The sequence below is a fragment of the Heliangelus exortis genome, chromosome 2 (assembly GCF_036169615.1).
Source record: "Heliangelus exortis chromosome 2, bHelExo1.hap1, whole genome shotgun sequence".
NCBI classification, from domain to species: domain Eukaryota; kingdom Metazoa; phylum Chordata; class Aves; order Apodiformes; family Trochilidae; genus Heliangelus; species Heliangelus exortis.
The window spans coordinates 118,072,334-118,088,988 of record NC_092423.1 but is presented as its reverse complement, the minus strand read 5'-3'; the positions used below and the strand labels follow the sequence as shown (position 1 = coordinate 118,088,988).

At 40.5% G+C, this 16,655-nt stretch overlaps 1 protein-coding gene and 1 long non-coding RNA gene across 7 annotated transcripts in view; one reads left to right on the top strand and one right to left on the bottom strand.

The window, feature by feature from the left end:
* NCOA2 (nuclear receptor coactivator 2) overlaps nucleotides 1-16,655 on the top strand; it is a 191,340-nt gene that overhangs the window by 169,733 nt on the left and 4,952 nt on the right. For all 6 annotated transcript variants that reach the window (XM_071737755.1, XM_071737759.1, XM_071737756.1 and 3 more), the window contains 6 exons: nucleotides 1,404-1,682; nucleotides 2,543-2,620; nucleotides 3,143-3,383; nucleotides 4,773-4,950; nucleotides 7,212-7,410; nucleotides 12,669-12,758. In XM_071737755.1, the coding sequence (XP_071593856.1) occupies nucleotides 1,404-1,682; nucleotides 2,543-2,620; nucleotides 3,143-3,383; nucleotides 4,773-4,950; nucleotides 7,212-7,410; nucleotides 12,669-12,758 (1,065 nt within the window). The remainder of the gene's footprint in view (nucleotides 1-1,403; nucleotides 1,683-2,542; nucleotides 2,621-3,142; nucleotides 3,384-4,772; nucleotides 4,951-7,211; nucleotides 7,411-12,668; nucleotides 12,759-16,655) is intronic.
* LOC139793279 (uncharacterized) lies at nucleotides 13,327-14,161 on the bottom strand. Its single transcript, XR_011724566.1, has 2 exons — nucleotides 14,089-14,161; nucleotides 13,327-13,572 (listed from the first exon to the last, which is right to left on the bottom strand). It is a non-coding gene; the product is annotated as an uncharacterized lncRNA (long non-coding RNA).

Sequence of the window (16,655 nt, the reverse complement as noted above, 5' to 3'; positions counted from 1 at the left end):
AATAATGTGTATTAAGGGGCAAGTTTCACCTCAAGCAGCTGATTTTATTCCAAGCAATTTAAAATGTATATATTTTTTTTTTAATTGCAAACATGCAGCCTTAACTTTGTAGCATGGATTTGTTCTGTTCCTGTTCATCTAGGTTTTTTCCCCACAGTTGTTTTTTATTAGCTTCCAGTTGGTTCTTGTCCATTTCAGTCTTACATGTTGCAGAAAGTGTGGTTCAAAAAAATCTGTAAATGGGGTGGAAAAGTCAGTGTTTGATGTTTCTGGCATCAAAGTTGCATTTCCCAAAACAGCTGTACATGTCCGTATAATGATGTATTCTTCTCAGACAAGCCTAGAAAAACTTATTTCGTTTCCCAGCACTCATCAGCATCCTGAGCATAACTTCAAAACTAGCTCTACATTTTAGATATGAAATAGGACAAATGAAATCCTGCTTTGAGAAGACTTATCTGGTGCAACACAGAATTCAGTGAGGTGTTTCGCTGGAGATGTAATTTATTGGTTTGGTGAACCTCAATTTTGCAGTGTGAAAATTTAATGCAAGATGACAGTTTTTTGAATACCACCACCAGAAAATATAAGTAATGTTTTGGGGTTTTTTTCAAACTAAATGGTAAATACTTTTCTATTTAATTAATATGTCAGTGGAAACAGGATTGTTTAGATAAGAGGACTGATGCATTTCAAAACATGTTTTTAAAATATCCCTCAGACATTTTATAGGATCTTAAAGTCTTTCTTTTGTGAGAGCACTGAAGTTTAGATGAACTTGATTTCCAAAGTCAGTGTGGAATAAACTATAAAATTATTCTGCCTGGAGACGATATTAGGGGAATATTTAGAATGGAGTTGAGCATTGTGTTAGCTTTTTATGCTAATGGTAATCTGTTTGTGCAAAAGAGTTAGGCACTCTGTTCACATTAGCTTCTGTAATAGTTTCAGGCATCTATATTTGAAATAATTTCATTTAAAGTTACTGATAAAAATGTACTTTCTTATTCATTTGTATCATCTTTGAACTTAGCTTCAGTGGCAAAAAATGAGCTGGCATCACGTCATTCATGGATTTTTATATAGCATGTCATTTCAGGTTTTTATTCATTAGTTGGATGATACAATGGCTATGTTAAGAAGATGACAAAGATTGTCAGCCTTTGTTTTAAAAAAAGAAGAAGAGGAGGAATTTGTCTCCATTTAATATCTTTTGACAGTCAGAAATACAGTTCTGTTGATTTTTAAGTTTTATGTTTAGGTAAAGAAAAATTCCAGTTTTCTATTCAGAACCATGCCCAGCCTAGAAGGTTGATTTTGCAGGGTGGCTCTATTAGTCTCACACAATCCTCTGAAAAGCTACACCCTGCCCACTGATTCTCTTTGCTGGTGTATTTTCACAGAGCCAAACCGTCGACCCAGAGGCCTTCCCCAGCCAGGATTCCAGCATCCTGATGGAGCAGAAGGCTCCGGTGTTCTCCCAGCAGTACGCGGCGCAGGCTCAGATGGCTCAGGGCAGCTACGCGCCCATGCAGGACCCCAGCTTCCACCCCATGGGGCAGCGCCCGGGCTACGCCGCTCTCCGCATGCAGCCCCGGCCCGGCCTCCGGCCCGCTGGACTCGTGCAGAACCAACCCAACCAGCTGCGGCTCCAGCTGCAGCACAGGCTCCAGGCACAGCAGGTACATCCCCTGCCCTACACAAATCAACCCACTGGCTCCCAGCTTGCTCCAAACAGAGCAGGTCTTAAGCAGGTCCCCTCTTTTTTTATAGCCTAATTCCACATTTAAACTAAAACACTATGGCTACTAAGGTGGCAGCCGTAATGAGTTCTGCAGAGACAGTACTTTGCATGTTCTCTTTTTTGATGATTTTTTTTTATTTTCCATTATTCTTTCTGTAATACCGTGCAAGAATGTGCCTAATATTTAAGTCTCACCAGTGCTCTGAGCAAGGCTACGGTGGCACTTTTAGTTATACAAGTCTTTTTCTTTTTGTTACATCTTCTTTTTGTTATATTTTCTAAATGCTTTTGTTGCTGCCTGTTATTTACATCCTTTCTTTTCCTTGGCCTTGGACTACTTTTGAGGATCATTTAAAGTTGTTTCTTGCTCATTTTTAAATATATAAGCTTATTGTCCTATAAATATGGTATTAATGCTTTTCTAGTGAAGGAAAGACCATTTCTGCCTTCAAACATCAGGATAGGGTCTAATTCAGAGTAAAACCCATCAGCCCAAACTCAAAAATTACAAGAACTGTAAAGGCAACATGTTTGGCAAACGGCTTAGTGCCTGTGTTATTATTCTTATAGTGTATTTGCTCCTTAAGAAACAAGATTCTGTGAATAATAATAGGACTCGAGCAGTGAGACTAGTCTCTGCTTGCATATGTAAAACTAGGTCCTCAAACCAGTTAATGAGGAAGTAGGTGTTTATGTATATAATTTTTTTTTTTCTTGTTTTCCTTCTTGTTGTCTTTCTTTTCTTGTTTCCTTCACCAAAACTTTTGGGGTTGGGTGTTGGATTTTTTTTTTCTTCAGAATCGGCAGCCACTGATAAATCAGATCAGCAGTGTCTCCAATATGAATCTGTCTTTGAGGCCTGGAGTGCCAACACAGGTGAGAGAAATAGTACTTTTTTTAAAAAAAAGAATAATTTTTTTTCTTCCCCCTCCCCCCCCCCCTAAATACAGTGGTAATGGTGATTATATACAATAAATTCTAAAACTTGAATACAAATAACACAGTCTGTATCCTGAGAATTTTGCTGGTTTATTTCTCTTTCCTGTATTTGCGTGGTTCTTTACTAGAGATACAATATAGCTGCATTTTTAACCAAACTTCTCTTTTCCTAAAGAAGATTTTTTTAATGAGCTACTCTGTAGGCAATAATAAATCACTGCAACATTAAACACTGGTATTATTTCAGTCTTGCACTGTTGGAAGTCTCTCCCAGCGGAAGTATCGGTAGGATTATCTTCTCCCACTTATTATTATTGTTAGTTGTGTTGTGGGTGGAAAAAAAAAAAAAAAAACAAAAAAAAGAGCTGGATACTTCCAGATTACTCCAACGGAGGTACCTCCATTGGTCAGGTTGCCTTAGAAGGAGCTCTTGATAGATGGTGGTGGTTTTCCCTGCAGGGCCCCATCAACGCACAGATGCTGGCACAGAGACAGCGGGAGATCCTGAGCCAGCACCTGCGGCAGCGGCAGATGCAGCAGCAGCAGCAGCAGCAGGTGCAGCAGCGGACGCTGATGATGCGAGGCCAGAGCTTGAGCATGACCCCCAGCATGGTGGCTGCCGGTGGCATTCCAGCAACCATGAGCAATCCACGGATCCCACAGGGAAATGCGCAGCAGTTTCCATTTCCTCCAAACTACGGTACTGGTTCCTCCCCCCTAATGTGTTTTGGCAGTCTTGCTTTCCCCTGTGTCTTCTCTGGTGCTGGGTTCGAGCCCCTCTCCCAAACCCCCTTGCCTTGGATCCCTGGGAAAACGGGAAACGTGGCGCTTCAGGCCCCTTGAGAGTCCTCAAGGGCAAAGTGGTACTTTCTGCTTTCCTGTCTGTGCATATATAGATACACAAATCTGTATGCACAGAGGGACACCTATACATGCATGTGTTGGCTTGATGGAGTCTGAATATTGACTAGGCATGGTTTTGACTGATATATACAGTAAAAAGTGGAAATGAAGAAAAAGATACAAATTGATGCTGGCAAAGAAAGAAGGTGACCAGAAGCTTCCTCAGAAGCAAAGCAGAACATAATCCTTTTAAATTGTTTTAATATTGGTAGTGATTTTTTGCATTTTGGTAATAAGATATTGCTGAAGTATTAGGTATATTCTTCCCCCAAAAAGTAATCCTTGTGTGTATTTTGCGGAGTGTGTAAAATGCACTGTTTTGTGTGTTTTACAGAGCTGTATACTGTTTTGTTCTGGGGTGCACAGGAGAGTTACCTTCATGCCATATTTCTATACAGCCTTTTTATTTACAAGTATTGTAGAAGTTAAATTACAGTTATATTAAATAACATGTAAAGTGCTAGTTCTGCTGATATAACAAATTAAGGTCATCCAATTCTAAATTTGCTCTCTGCTTTTATTACTTCTTTATGCTAGCAAGAAATTGTCATGCAGACAAGCAAGGGTGGCTTGTTTCTCTTGAGTATGCTGTTCATGGTGACCTTAAACAAGACCAAAATTACTCAGTTTAAAACAAAATTTCTGCACACAGTTGGCATATGACAGCTTAAATAAGGTTTTCTCTGCATCTAGATTTTTTTTTATTTTTACAAAGTCATTAATTGCTTACAAAAACGGGCGATGACATTTTGTGCAGAGAGGTAGAAATAGAGATACTAAGGTTCTAGGAACTTTAGAAAAGGGGGAAAATTATAGCCTAGATGTGAAAAGGTGGTGCCATGCAGTAAACAGGTCATAAATAACTTTCACCAAAATGGATTTATAGACAGAAACAAAATGTTTTATTTGGTTTTTTGATTGCAGTTTCTGAGAAAAAAAAATCCCTTAGTATTTTTCTTTTGGTCTGTAGAGAGACCATTTGTGTGGTTAGGACACTTAGGCAAAATGACTTTTTTAAGACTAGCATAAGTATTAGTTGATGATGTCTTGCTTTTAATCTGGATCCCACACAAGGTTATAGGTTCCATGTGACATAAGTAAAACTATGTGAAGACATATCTGCAGGTTTAAGCTCACTTAGCCTGTTTTAACGTGCAGTGGCTAAATTTCTGCTTTTCTTCTTCAGGTATTAGTCAGCAGCCTGATCCAGGCTTCACAGGGGCCACCACACCTCAGAGTCCACTGATGTCCCCAAGACTGGCTCATACACAAAGCCCTATGATTCAGCAGACTCAGGCTAATCCTGCCTATCAGTCCTCTACAGAGATGAATGGGTGGGCACAAGGGAATATGGGTGGAAACAGGTAAATCCAGAACAAAACCAATATGAACACACAGAGTAATGGGGTCATATATGGTCTGCACTTATTTAGGGGGTTGCTCATATGTAATTGTTTGCTTGTTTCTTGTTAACTGTCTATCCTGAAAGAGTTTTCTTTTCAATTTGGCTTGACAAGTTGGTTTAAATTCTGTCTTCAGACAAGGCAAAGTGAGTGCATAGCTGAAAGACCTGCATCCACACAATGCACTGCTTTGGCTGTGACAACTGATAAAACACTGTGTGTCCTTAAGAAGCACCTCTGCTGCACAGTGAGTGCCAGCCCCTAACGTTTGTGTGGATGCATTTCTTCTGCATACTATTCTCATGTGCTCCCACAACTGCTTTCCGCACGGCTGGATCAGCTGAGCCACAGCCTATGCATTCCCTGCTGCTCTGGAATTGCAGGAGTATCACCTCCCACTTTAAACACTGGAGTGCAACCAGGTTCAGTCCATTAGTGCCTGCACATACTGGGGGACAGCATATAATTGTCATTCTCCGAGAGCATCGTGGCATGCCTCATGCATGCAGTCACCTTCTCAGTTGAGGCTCATGCCCCAGACAGTGTAACTCTAATGATTCTGTCCATAACGAATGGGTTAGATGTTGGTCACAGTCACTGGGCAACAATGAGCTTCCAGATGGCAATGATCTGTGGAAGACAGGAGGAGGTCTCATGCTGGTGTACAGCCCGTATCACTTGATACTGTGTGCACACAGCTGAGTTTAGCACAGTGAGTTTGTCATCCTGAAGTTCTCAGGCTGCCCCTACTGTTCCAGCCCAGCAACAAATTCTTTTCCTGATGGTTGACAAAGATTTAATAAACCTAAAACACCAATATTTCAGTGATGAGGCTGATCCAAGTTCCCTTTAAAGCAACTGATTTATCGTTATCCTTGTCCATGCCTCTTCCTCACTGCCTTCCTGAAGCATCTGCAGGAGACCCAGCTACCACTGTTGTGGCTTCTGCTGAAGCAGCAGCAGGGGCAGCTTGATAAGACTAATGGTTGGCTTGCTAAACTACAGCTCCTCAGCAGAGAGATGTCAAAGGCATTTACACAAGCCACTGGGTATTCACAATGATCTGTAGTGTACTGTTTCAGCCATCCAGATAACAACTTAAAAACGGGGTTAGGTGGCCTGAAAAGACATGAAATTGGAAGGAAGAGAATGGTGGGATTTTCCCAGTTTGGTCCCGTGCCCAGAATGCTGTTGCACTCCACCAAGTCTCACAGTGCACAGCAGTAGCCTAAATGGAGTACCCAAGTGCAAGGTTGAGCATTAACCCTGCAGGATTTCCTCAGCTGTGGGAGCAGTGCTTCACAGGGAAGTAAAAGTCAGCCATGGATACGGAGGTGGTTACTGTGTGCCATCTGACATGCAGCAGTCCTTCCATTGTATGTCAGTGCAGTGCAGATCCTCTAAAAAACCACATTGTCAATAATAATTCGTTCATTGACTGCTCAAAGAGCAGGAAAGACTGATATATAAACAGTGAAGTGTGTTTTAGGAAATATTAAAACATCTCTCGTATGATTTTCAACATAATGGGAAGGAAGATACCATGCAGAAAGCACTTTGAATAAAATTTGGGATGAGATTTTCCACAGTTATTCTTCCTTAAGTTGTTCTGAAATGCCCTTAAGGGGACATAAAGGGTAATCGATCGCCTTAAACTTTATGTTGTTTCTTACAGTACCATATTTTCAAAACCTGATGCTAAGATTTAGTAGATCAATTTCTGCACAACTGCATGTCTATATTTGTGAGCCCACTTGCCATAACTGTGTGTACAAATCTGGTATGCACATGTGCAGATAGGCTCTTTTGCAAAAATAAGGTGTATTGGACCAAATTAAATTCCAGCTCAACAGTCCTGTGTTGTGCTAACACTGGAGGGAGAAAAAGGAGCTTCCCTTTCCCCCCCAAAATTACTTTCCCAAATAGATGTATATACAAAGCCCGTTTAGACAGCTAATTGGCTGTTATTGCACACACATAACAGATTTGTACTCTGCCATAGCTTCACATGCAAAGGCATGCATTTTGTGCACAGACATGGGACCTTAAATGTTGAAAATCTATTCCTTAGAAATCAATGTAGCTGAAAACTAGTCTTTCCTTTGAAGTTGGCATAAATATATGTACAAATTCTAGCTTAAGTTCTATCAAGAAGAGAGTAGTTTCTTAGTGGCTTCAGCATTCTAAGTCTGACACATTGCTTTTTCCATTCCTTGCTGTAGCATGTTTTCACAACAGTCCCCACCACATTTTGGGCAGCAAGCAAGCACCAGCATGTACAATAATAACATGAACATCAATGTATCCATGGCAACCAACACAAGTGGTATGAACAACATGAACCAGATGACAGGGCAGATCAGCATGACCTCAGCGACCTCTGTGCCTACATCAGGGTTGTCCTCCATGGGTCCTGAGCAGGTGAGAATTTAAGGACTTGAGATGACAGCTAGAGGATTTGCTTTGGTTTTCAGCAGCCTTTCAGGTCTGCTGCGTTGGGCTGTTACTGCTGTAAGACATTACAATTCTTTTACTGGTTTTCTTAAGAAATGATGATGCTGTTTCTAGCTTTGCACTCAGATAACCAAGGTGACTGATGAGGTAGAGACCACTTTCTTTGTATGTTCATTTCCCATTTTGACCTATTGCCACTGCAACTAGCACAGGTGCTCCTGGACTTGCATGGAAAGTGTGTGCTGTTCTAGCTCCTGTTCCCAGTAGGTAAGTTTCCGTAGCATAGCTGCAGTGGAAGCTAGGACTGAATGGCATGCAGATGTTTTCTAGAGATAAAAATGAAGGATGCTGTGTGGAAGATGTTCCTAGTGCCACTGTATTTGTAGCACCAAACAACAGGCAGTCAACTGCAAGAACTATCAATCTGGCACCTTCACAAGCACAAAATCCACACCTTTTGTAATGTGGTGCATGTAAAATAGATTGCTGAATCAATAGGCAAGTAACCAGTTCTTTTCAGCTGAGAGGAAGTTTGCACATTTGTTTTTATTTGAGACTGCTACTTAGGGGATCTGAAATAAAGAAAATAGCATTTCTGTTTTCCAACCTGCAATTAGGCTCTCACAGTACATTAATAAGTATTTGACAAACAAGTCCTCATAATTACCAGGCTTATGTGTTTGTTCTAGCACTGAACTCCTGTTTGTTCAACACACAGACTTGAAATTGTGGGCTTTACTTAGAAACACTGGCAGAAAAGTACTTCTTCTAGGCAGCATCTTTAGGCAGTCTTTAGCATCTCTTCCTATGATGGACAATATCTTAAACCTTTCTTCTGAGACTATAAAAACAGAATCATAGGATTTCCAGGTAGGAAAATACCTTTAAGATAATTGAGTCCAACCATAAACCTAAGGCCTCCAAGTCCACCAGTAAACCACGTCACTGAGTGCCATCTCTACACATCTTTTATATACGTTCAGGGATGGTGGCTCAACCACTTCCCTAGGCAGCCTGCTCCACTGTTTGATAACCCTTTTGGTGAAGATATTTTTCCTAATATTCAATTTTCCAGTCTGAATTTGGTAACAGGCTATTTATTTTACCAATATGGTCGTTAAACATAAATAGCTCTTTTCTCTTCTTGTATTTTACAGAGCCACTCTATCAACATGATTTTGTTGTTGTTTTGAGGTTGTTGGATTATTTTATTTGGGGTTTCTTGATTATTTTTTTTCTTGGAAGTTAAACAAGCCACAGTGTTTCAGTCTTTTCTTGTAGGCTTTAAATTCCCTTTCCTTCTCTGCACCTGTTGCAGTTCGAATCAGTATTTCCTAAGCACATGGCTCATGTGCATAACACTAGTTCTTCCCCATTTCTCTTGGAATACTCTGACAGATATAGCCCCAGATCACATTTGTCTTTTACAGCTGCTGCATTCTGGTGACCAAAATAATCTTGATACTCCCAAATCTGTCACCTTCTCTGATATTCCCAGTTGCTATGCCCAACTATAGCAGACTTTTTTATTATTATTTGTTCCCAAGTGCATACTGTTGCACACATTTAATAGAGTAAAACATCAGTAAACCAAGGTAGGAAAAAAAAAAAAAAAAAAAAAAAAAAAAAAAAAAAAAAAAAAAAAAAAATGGGTATTTCAAGGTGACAACCCAGTCTGATTTCTCAGCATGTCCATGCTACATAATTTTTCCTAGGAACCTGAACTGAGAAACATGCATTACAGGAGAGATCTGAATTTTATTTCAGATATTTCCATGCAGACTACTGTTTCCACTAGCACAGTTGTCACACTGCTTTTCCTTCCTAGACTACAAGATCTCATTTCAAGACAACATTTTTTATAAGTTCCAGTAAGTCTCAAGCCCTTTCTCTATCCCAACATTTGTTTTTTCAGCCCAACAGTCCCTCTTGTGGATCTACCTTAAACTCTGTTGTTACAACCTCCTTCTAGAAGCATGGGCAGAGTAACCTGAGACAGTGCTTTAACAATGACTGCATCAAAACTGTGTCAAGTTCTTCTTGTAATTTCTCTTTCAATTCATGTGTTGCCTTGCCTCTGCTGGTGACAGTGTTGCACTGGAGGAGAACACTTACTAAAAGCTTCTGATCCCCAAATCCTCCTCAGCACATTCTACATGGGTGAAACCTTGATTCTTTGTTCCCAAATGTCTTACCTTCCTTAAGTGCTGTAACAGTAACCGGTACCGATTTGCCGCCCCAGCACTGTGTCATCTGCAAACTCTGCAAGCAAATGTTTTATGTTTCATCTAGGTCAGAGGTGGCCAACTGGCAGCTGACAGCCCATTTCTGAGCCACAAGAAAGTACTTTTTAGTCCTCAGGAATGCTTGCTGAGCTGCTTTACGTTTTCTTTTCTGAGTGGAGTAAATAAAAATTGTTTATATTAATACTAATTTTCTTTTTTTCCTGTGCTTGGGGCATAGTGTTTTACAGCGTGGGGTCTTTATTTAGCAATTGACTTAGGCTGTGCTAAACTCCTTGTAACTGGTGGTTTTCAAAATTACTATATTTTCTTTAGTTCTGCTGAATGTTGCCATTTCTTTTTTTTTTTTTCTTTTTTTTTTTTTTTTTAAATAATATACTGTCACCTGCACTTTTACTTACTGCCCTTTTTTTGTTCGATAACATGTAATTTTAACTTCACATGGTCATCTCTTTCTAACCACAGTGAATAACAGTGGTTACCCTGTAAATGTATTCTGGCCTTTGAAAAAAAACTTTACATGACTTATGGTACTGGATGGTTTTGGACATAATATTTATTCCTTGTTAATCAAAAGCTGTGCCTGGGCTTACAAGCCTGGTGAGAAGCAAGTATCTTACTTTTGATACCAAACACATTTGTTTAGGTCTGTCTCTGGTGGTGCTATACTGTATCATAGAGACATATACAGAGCTTAAAAATACTAACTTTGGTATTTATTCACAGTGGAATATCTCCAGCTGCTCTTAATTATTTAATATATGTACTTGAGTGATCAGACTTTCTGTCATTATCATCTTCTTCATTATCATCTTCACCTTGTAATTATGGTTAAGCTCTCTAGGCTACTCTTAGCAGTGTGTCTTCCAAGAAGGCTGAGACCAGGAAGGCTGAAATGCAAGCTGCCAGGTTCCTTCTGCCCAAAAACTGCTTCTCCAGACATCAAGAAAGTTTAAACCTTCCCAGTGTAGCACCATTCACACAACTTACTGTCACCTTGTCAGCACTGTCATCTTGTTTGCACAGTGGATTGTTGCAGTGGTTTTGCCTGCTATTTATTTTGCATCATGGATCTGTGGTATTTACTGAGTTGTCAGAGAAGCGAATTGAAAACAGGAAAAGAGACTTTTCAAACCATTGTCTAGATGTCCACTCAGAGCAGATGTTTATTAATAAGCACAGGTACAGTACTGCCCAGGCCAAGGTTATCATGGCAAAGAATTATCTTGAAGTAGTATTTTGTTCAGCCTAAAGGATGGAAGATGTTATGAACTGAAAGAAAAATTCTTACTAGGCACCTTGTACCAGTCAGGGTTCTTGCATTATCACTGGCAAAGAGATTCTGTGATAGGAACTCCCTGGTGCCTTTGCTGCTTTTGTGGCTTGCAGCCTGGAACCATCTTCCTTTTCTATACCTGTCCTAAGTCTGCCATGATGCAAATTGTGCACTCATCGTTTTGTTCCAATACTCCTGTTGATTCAGTATACAGTATTTTATTTCTGTTTTTTTTTTTTTTTTTCCTTTGTCTACTGAAGAAACAGAAAAGGCATTTGTGCCTGTACATTCTGGTGAATGATAACCAATAGCAGAAAACACTTTTCAAACACAGAGTCTGATGCTTAGTGAAATGTATGTAAACAAAGCTGCAAAGATGTCTACTTTCTTTCTTTCCACACAAAATATCATGGTTCTCTTCCTTTCTCTTCCACCCGTTTGTATTAAGAAGCAAAAAGCATCACTAGAAAGCTAGCACCACTAAACTATCAGTTTCTTCAGGGTTGATTCCTGTAGCAAAAAAATTTAAGTTTTTAATCTTTCCGGTTTAACTGCAGTCTTGTCTCTGGCAGCATTTGAAATCACCTCTTCAGGTGGTTGCATGTGATTGCGTTCAGCTTTTTGACTTGTTTGCAAAATTGGTGAACAGCAGCAGAAGCAACAGCCAGAAGGACCAGAAAAGGCTTTGGTGTGGTAAATTCAAGGCAGTGTTCCCCTGCTGCTGCAGCAGGTTGCTGTAGATGAAGTGAGGTACTGCAGTGGCAGAATCTCCTCTCCTTGGCAACACGAGTCTCCTAAAGGGCAGGTGACACTGAAAACATCTTTTTCATTCCAGCAGAATCTGGAGGGGCATATCCTTACTGTTATCACATCCATCTAGTAACAGAGAGAACCAAGCCAACAAAGACTCCCTAAGGAAGATATTTCTTTCCCTGTAAAACTTGTAAGGAAGCTGAATTTTTCTAATATTTCAGACCCACGCTGAAGGGCTGCATTTTGTATTTTATACCAGTTCCTACACAGTGAGAGTGTTTCTTTGATTAAGAAAGCAATGCTGTAAATTTGGCAAGCCACTTTTTCCACATAACTGAGCATGACAGACCCTTTAGTTTTTCAGAAACACACAGCTTCACTACTTTCCTGTGGCTGCGTTCAGAAAATTGTTGAGAACAATCCCTTTAGGAAAGCATGCAGCAGCGGGTTTTCCCATTTAATGCTCTCTTCTCCCATTGCTTACAAGCAGAAAAATAAGTGTCATTAAAAAGTAAGTTAATAGTATAATTCAGTCTATTTGTCACTTCCTAAGGCTTTGAAAAAACAGCGCAGTGGTTTACAAAGCTGTATATTACTGGAGGTTAGGAAAGCGGTTATGCATTTCTTCTCAGGACTTATATAGCAGGCATGTTCTCTTCAAATAATACTGACCTAATTTATGGAGCCTGCCTTGTTAAAATATGCGCAAGGGTCATAGTATCAGGAATGAAATCTTTGTTGTTGACTGTGAAGCAGAATAATATGAGTCAAACACATGCTGCACAAGAAGAGTGTTCAGCTCTAGAGTCTCTTCCCTGATTCGTGGTGTCATCCCAAAAGTGGATGTTGTTATATGCAAGCAGCATAGTGGCTTATAATGATGCTTTTTAATTCCCAGCCTTCTTCCTGATGTATTTTTTAATTCATTCTCTTTAATATCTTGTTACCAATAGGTTAATGATCCTGCTATGAGGGGAGGCAATCTCTTTCCAAACCAGCTGCCTGGAATGGATATGATAAAGCAGGACGGAGATGCAACACGGGTGAGACATGACATACGTAGGCATACACAGGCAACAGAGCTATGAATGTGCTGTGGTCAAGAAAGAGATACAGTATCTTTTCACTAACAAAGTTAAAAGTAGCTAGGGCAATACAGTAAATTTAAGTTTTTTGCAAATAATTTTTTTTTTAATTCCACTTTCGGTGACATCTGTATTAACTTCCTTGTTTAGATCCCACTAGCATTGCTAAAGTGAATAATACAGAATACATTTACATTAACAGAATACATTACATTATTGAATTAAGTCACATTCAGCAGACTTACGTAGAGTTGTATTTGCTTTTTACAGAGCAATTACTTGATTATTTGCTGATGATAGAGAAGACTGAATCATTGATTTATATTTGCACTGCTGAATGCTTAACCTATTTCACGTTTCATCCTGCCAAAGTGTTTTTCTAGTTCTCATTGCATTATACTTAGGACAAAGAAAAAAAAAAAAAAACCCTCACGAATTATTACTTTCTGTACAGTGCCTCTTCTGAGAAGGGCTGTAGAAGCGAACTGATTTTCACACAAATTTCCAACTGACAGGGTAATTAGCGTTTGCTTAGGTTAAAAAACGATTTGTATTCCAGACAGTAGCAGTACTAAAGGAAAGTCATTGTGGAGTTCTTGGATTGTGGCCAAGTAAATGAGGTGGTTTTTATATGCGTCTCGTCCCCCTCCTCAGCGGAAGGTGATTTTTGGTGGGTTTTGTTGTGGGTTTGTTGTTTTTTTTTTTTTCTTCCACGGAAACAAGTCTTCACTTAATTTTAAGTTCGTTCGCGGCAAACGCGGTATTTCGAGACCTGGCGTGATTTGAAACGAGATGATTATTTTTATTTATTTCCCCCAACCCAAACCCACACAGTGCGGGATCCCCGCGGAGCACCCGCCCAGCCCAGCCCAGGCCCGACCGTTGGGCGCAGGCCTCACGCGGGCAGGGAGCGGCGCGTGCCCCCTCGCGTCACCCCGGGGGACAAAGAGGAGGGGGGGGGGAGGGGGCTGCTCAGCGGCGCGCGCGGGAAGCGCCACCTAGCGGCTGCCGCCTGCCGCGGCTCCTCCCGCATTCCCCCTCCTCCCCCCCCCCCCGACTTCCCGCACCTCTCCCGGTGGAGGGGACGGGATGGGAGATGGGATGGGAAGGATTTAAAGTGTCCCTTTGCCTGTCACCCCCTTGGCGGCGGGGTTGAAATGAGAAAAGGTGGGACTGCACGAGCAGATTGTCCGCTTACGCTGAATCCGATAGCAAAACTTCAAACGTTTTACACTGTTAAAGAAATTTGAATAACGGGGAATAAAAAAAAGAAAAGAAAGAACTTAACTGCAAATGCATCAAGATCAGAAGGGCTGGAGGGGCTGTGAAAACAGGCTGAGGGAGTTGGGGTTGGTCCCTGGAAGGAGTCCTCATTGCAGAATAGTATTCCAGCTCCTGAAGGGGGGCTACAGAAAAGTTGGGGAGGGGCTTTTTATAAGGGTGGGTAGGGATTTGGGCAAAGAGACCGGGTTCAAACTGAAAGAAATTATTTTGGGTTAGATATCAGGATGAAATTCTTTTACCTGAGGGTGGTGAGATGCTGGAAGAAGTTGCCTGGAGAGGTTGTGGCTGCCCCATCCCTGGAAGTGTAGAAGGCCAAGTGGGATGGGGCTTTGAGCAACCTGGTCTGGTGGGAGTTGTCCCGTGGCAGGGGGGTTGGAGCTAGAGGATCTTTAAGGTTCCTTCCAACCTAAACCATTCTGTGGTTTTATGATTGATGAAAATGATGAATGTACTGAGGAAGAAGTAACCATACGTGTATTTTATTGTATCCTCTGGGGGTTGTTTTTTTAAATGTGCTTAAAACTTCCTGGAGGCCAATTCTTTTCACACCTTTGTTGTTGATATCAAAAGACAACCGCCTGCCTGTCTCGGAGAGCAGATCTGTGCAAGGAGAGTCTCTTTTGCAACTATTTCGTAGTCACTTTGATGTTTAATAAAAGGATGCAGTATGTTCTGCTTTGCTGGAAGCTGTCATATACCAAGGCATTATCTTCCTACTTGGTGTATTCACCAACCAGTTAAATTTCATGTGTTAAGAGAAGCCAGACTGTCAGAGAACAAAATACCAGGTACCACTGAGGAAAAAAAGGTAATAAGGCTGTTGAGGGTAAGATGACTAAAGAAGAGGAAGGAGGAGGTAGAATTTAAAGACTGGTTGAAGAAAGAAGGAAAAGAGAGTGGATGTGACAGAAAGGGTATGAAGAGAGCATAGAAAGAAGTCAGGGAAATGGATGCAGACGGAAAGAAAAGAGTGGCATATCTGTGGGCAGGTAATCTGTGGGGCTTAAAATTAAAATAAGGGAGTCAGTGCCAGATGGTGAGATGGACAGGGGCTGCACATGTGAACAGTTTTGGACTTACCTGGAGAAAAGCAACTTCTTAAATCTCTTGAATGATTTTGTAAGGGTACATCAAACTGCACTCTGTGATGTTACTTTCATTCTATCAGTGTAGCCCTGACTGTCAGAGGAAACACAGGTGGTTTATGTGCACTATAAACACCTTTTACTGAACTTTCAACTATAATAGAGGCTAAGTAGCTGCCATTTTAATGCATCTGTGGTACTCCTATATAACATGACTTTCAAGGCACAAGCTGTGTAATTAGGAAGCTGAGGGAAGGATTAATGTTCCTTTGGCAGTTGTGGCTTTAATGTGTGAAAGCTGAGACATTCATCTGACAAATTTGGGATTTTTTTAAATCTTTTATAAAATTGATGTCAGCAGCTGTATCATTTAAAGGGACTGATTCTGTTTAGAGTTGACTAACCGGGAAATAACCTGCTATTGCTGAAATCAGTACAACTATGGATGGTATATCTCTACATTTACTCTTTTAGGTTTTTTGCTTAATACTGTTCCACATCGTTTGAACATGTTAAGGATAAAATTCCTGCAGCTTGAGACTTGAAAAGATGATACCAGTGTTTAACAGAAGATGTTTTTAAAGTAATTAGAGGACAGAGAATTTTCTGTCTCTGTCAAGGCACAAAGTACTCTTCATTTGAAGAGCTGAAAATAGTTACAGCTGGGACAGTTTAATTTATTATTTTGCCATTATCGGAACAAATCTGTATTAACAGGTTTCACATGCTAAAAGAAAATTTTGAACCTGCTCCTATTTATGGAAATGTCTGAAGAGTACTGTTTGTAGCTGAAACTTTTGAGGGATGCCCAGTTAAACTTAATTCTTCATAGCAGTAATCTTATAGTCAGTGACCTTTAGGGTTTTCAGGGTACTTTTTTAGTCTGAAGTTGCATACCTCAGCCATGGAAGTTGTTATGAGCAGTTTTTCCCATATTCATTATCAGCATTCATTACAGAAAGTACTGATTTGATGTATTTACTTAAATTACGTGTCACTTTGGTTATATCTATATAAAAAGGGGGAAAGAAGGTACATTTGTGCCTTCTTTGTCTTATTCCATCCTTTATATATTTTGTCACCATATGACTTATATCTGTTAAATCATAAAAAACAGCTTTTGCAATCCACGTATTTTTTTCAAGCCCTTGGTATAGTGGAAACATTCGTTTCACATATTTGAAGAGGTACTGTTTGCTAAATGTCCACTCTGAAAATAAGAATGTCTTTGGATTTTCACATCTGTTCCACACTTTGTGGTCAAAACATGCTAACAGGGTCCCCAAATTGCCTCACCGTGTGTCAGGGAGAAGAGCCAAAGTTTAGCATGTCTGTATTAGTCAGGATTTGAGGTGTGTGAGGGTGTCACATCTCTGTCCTCTGATGAAGTGATGAGGAGCAGGAACAGCATTTGCTGTGTTGGCCTCTGGATGGTCACTTGGAAAGATCCCCAGCTGCACCAGCTGGGCTGGGACCTTGCTTTCCC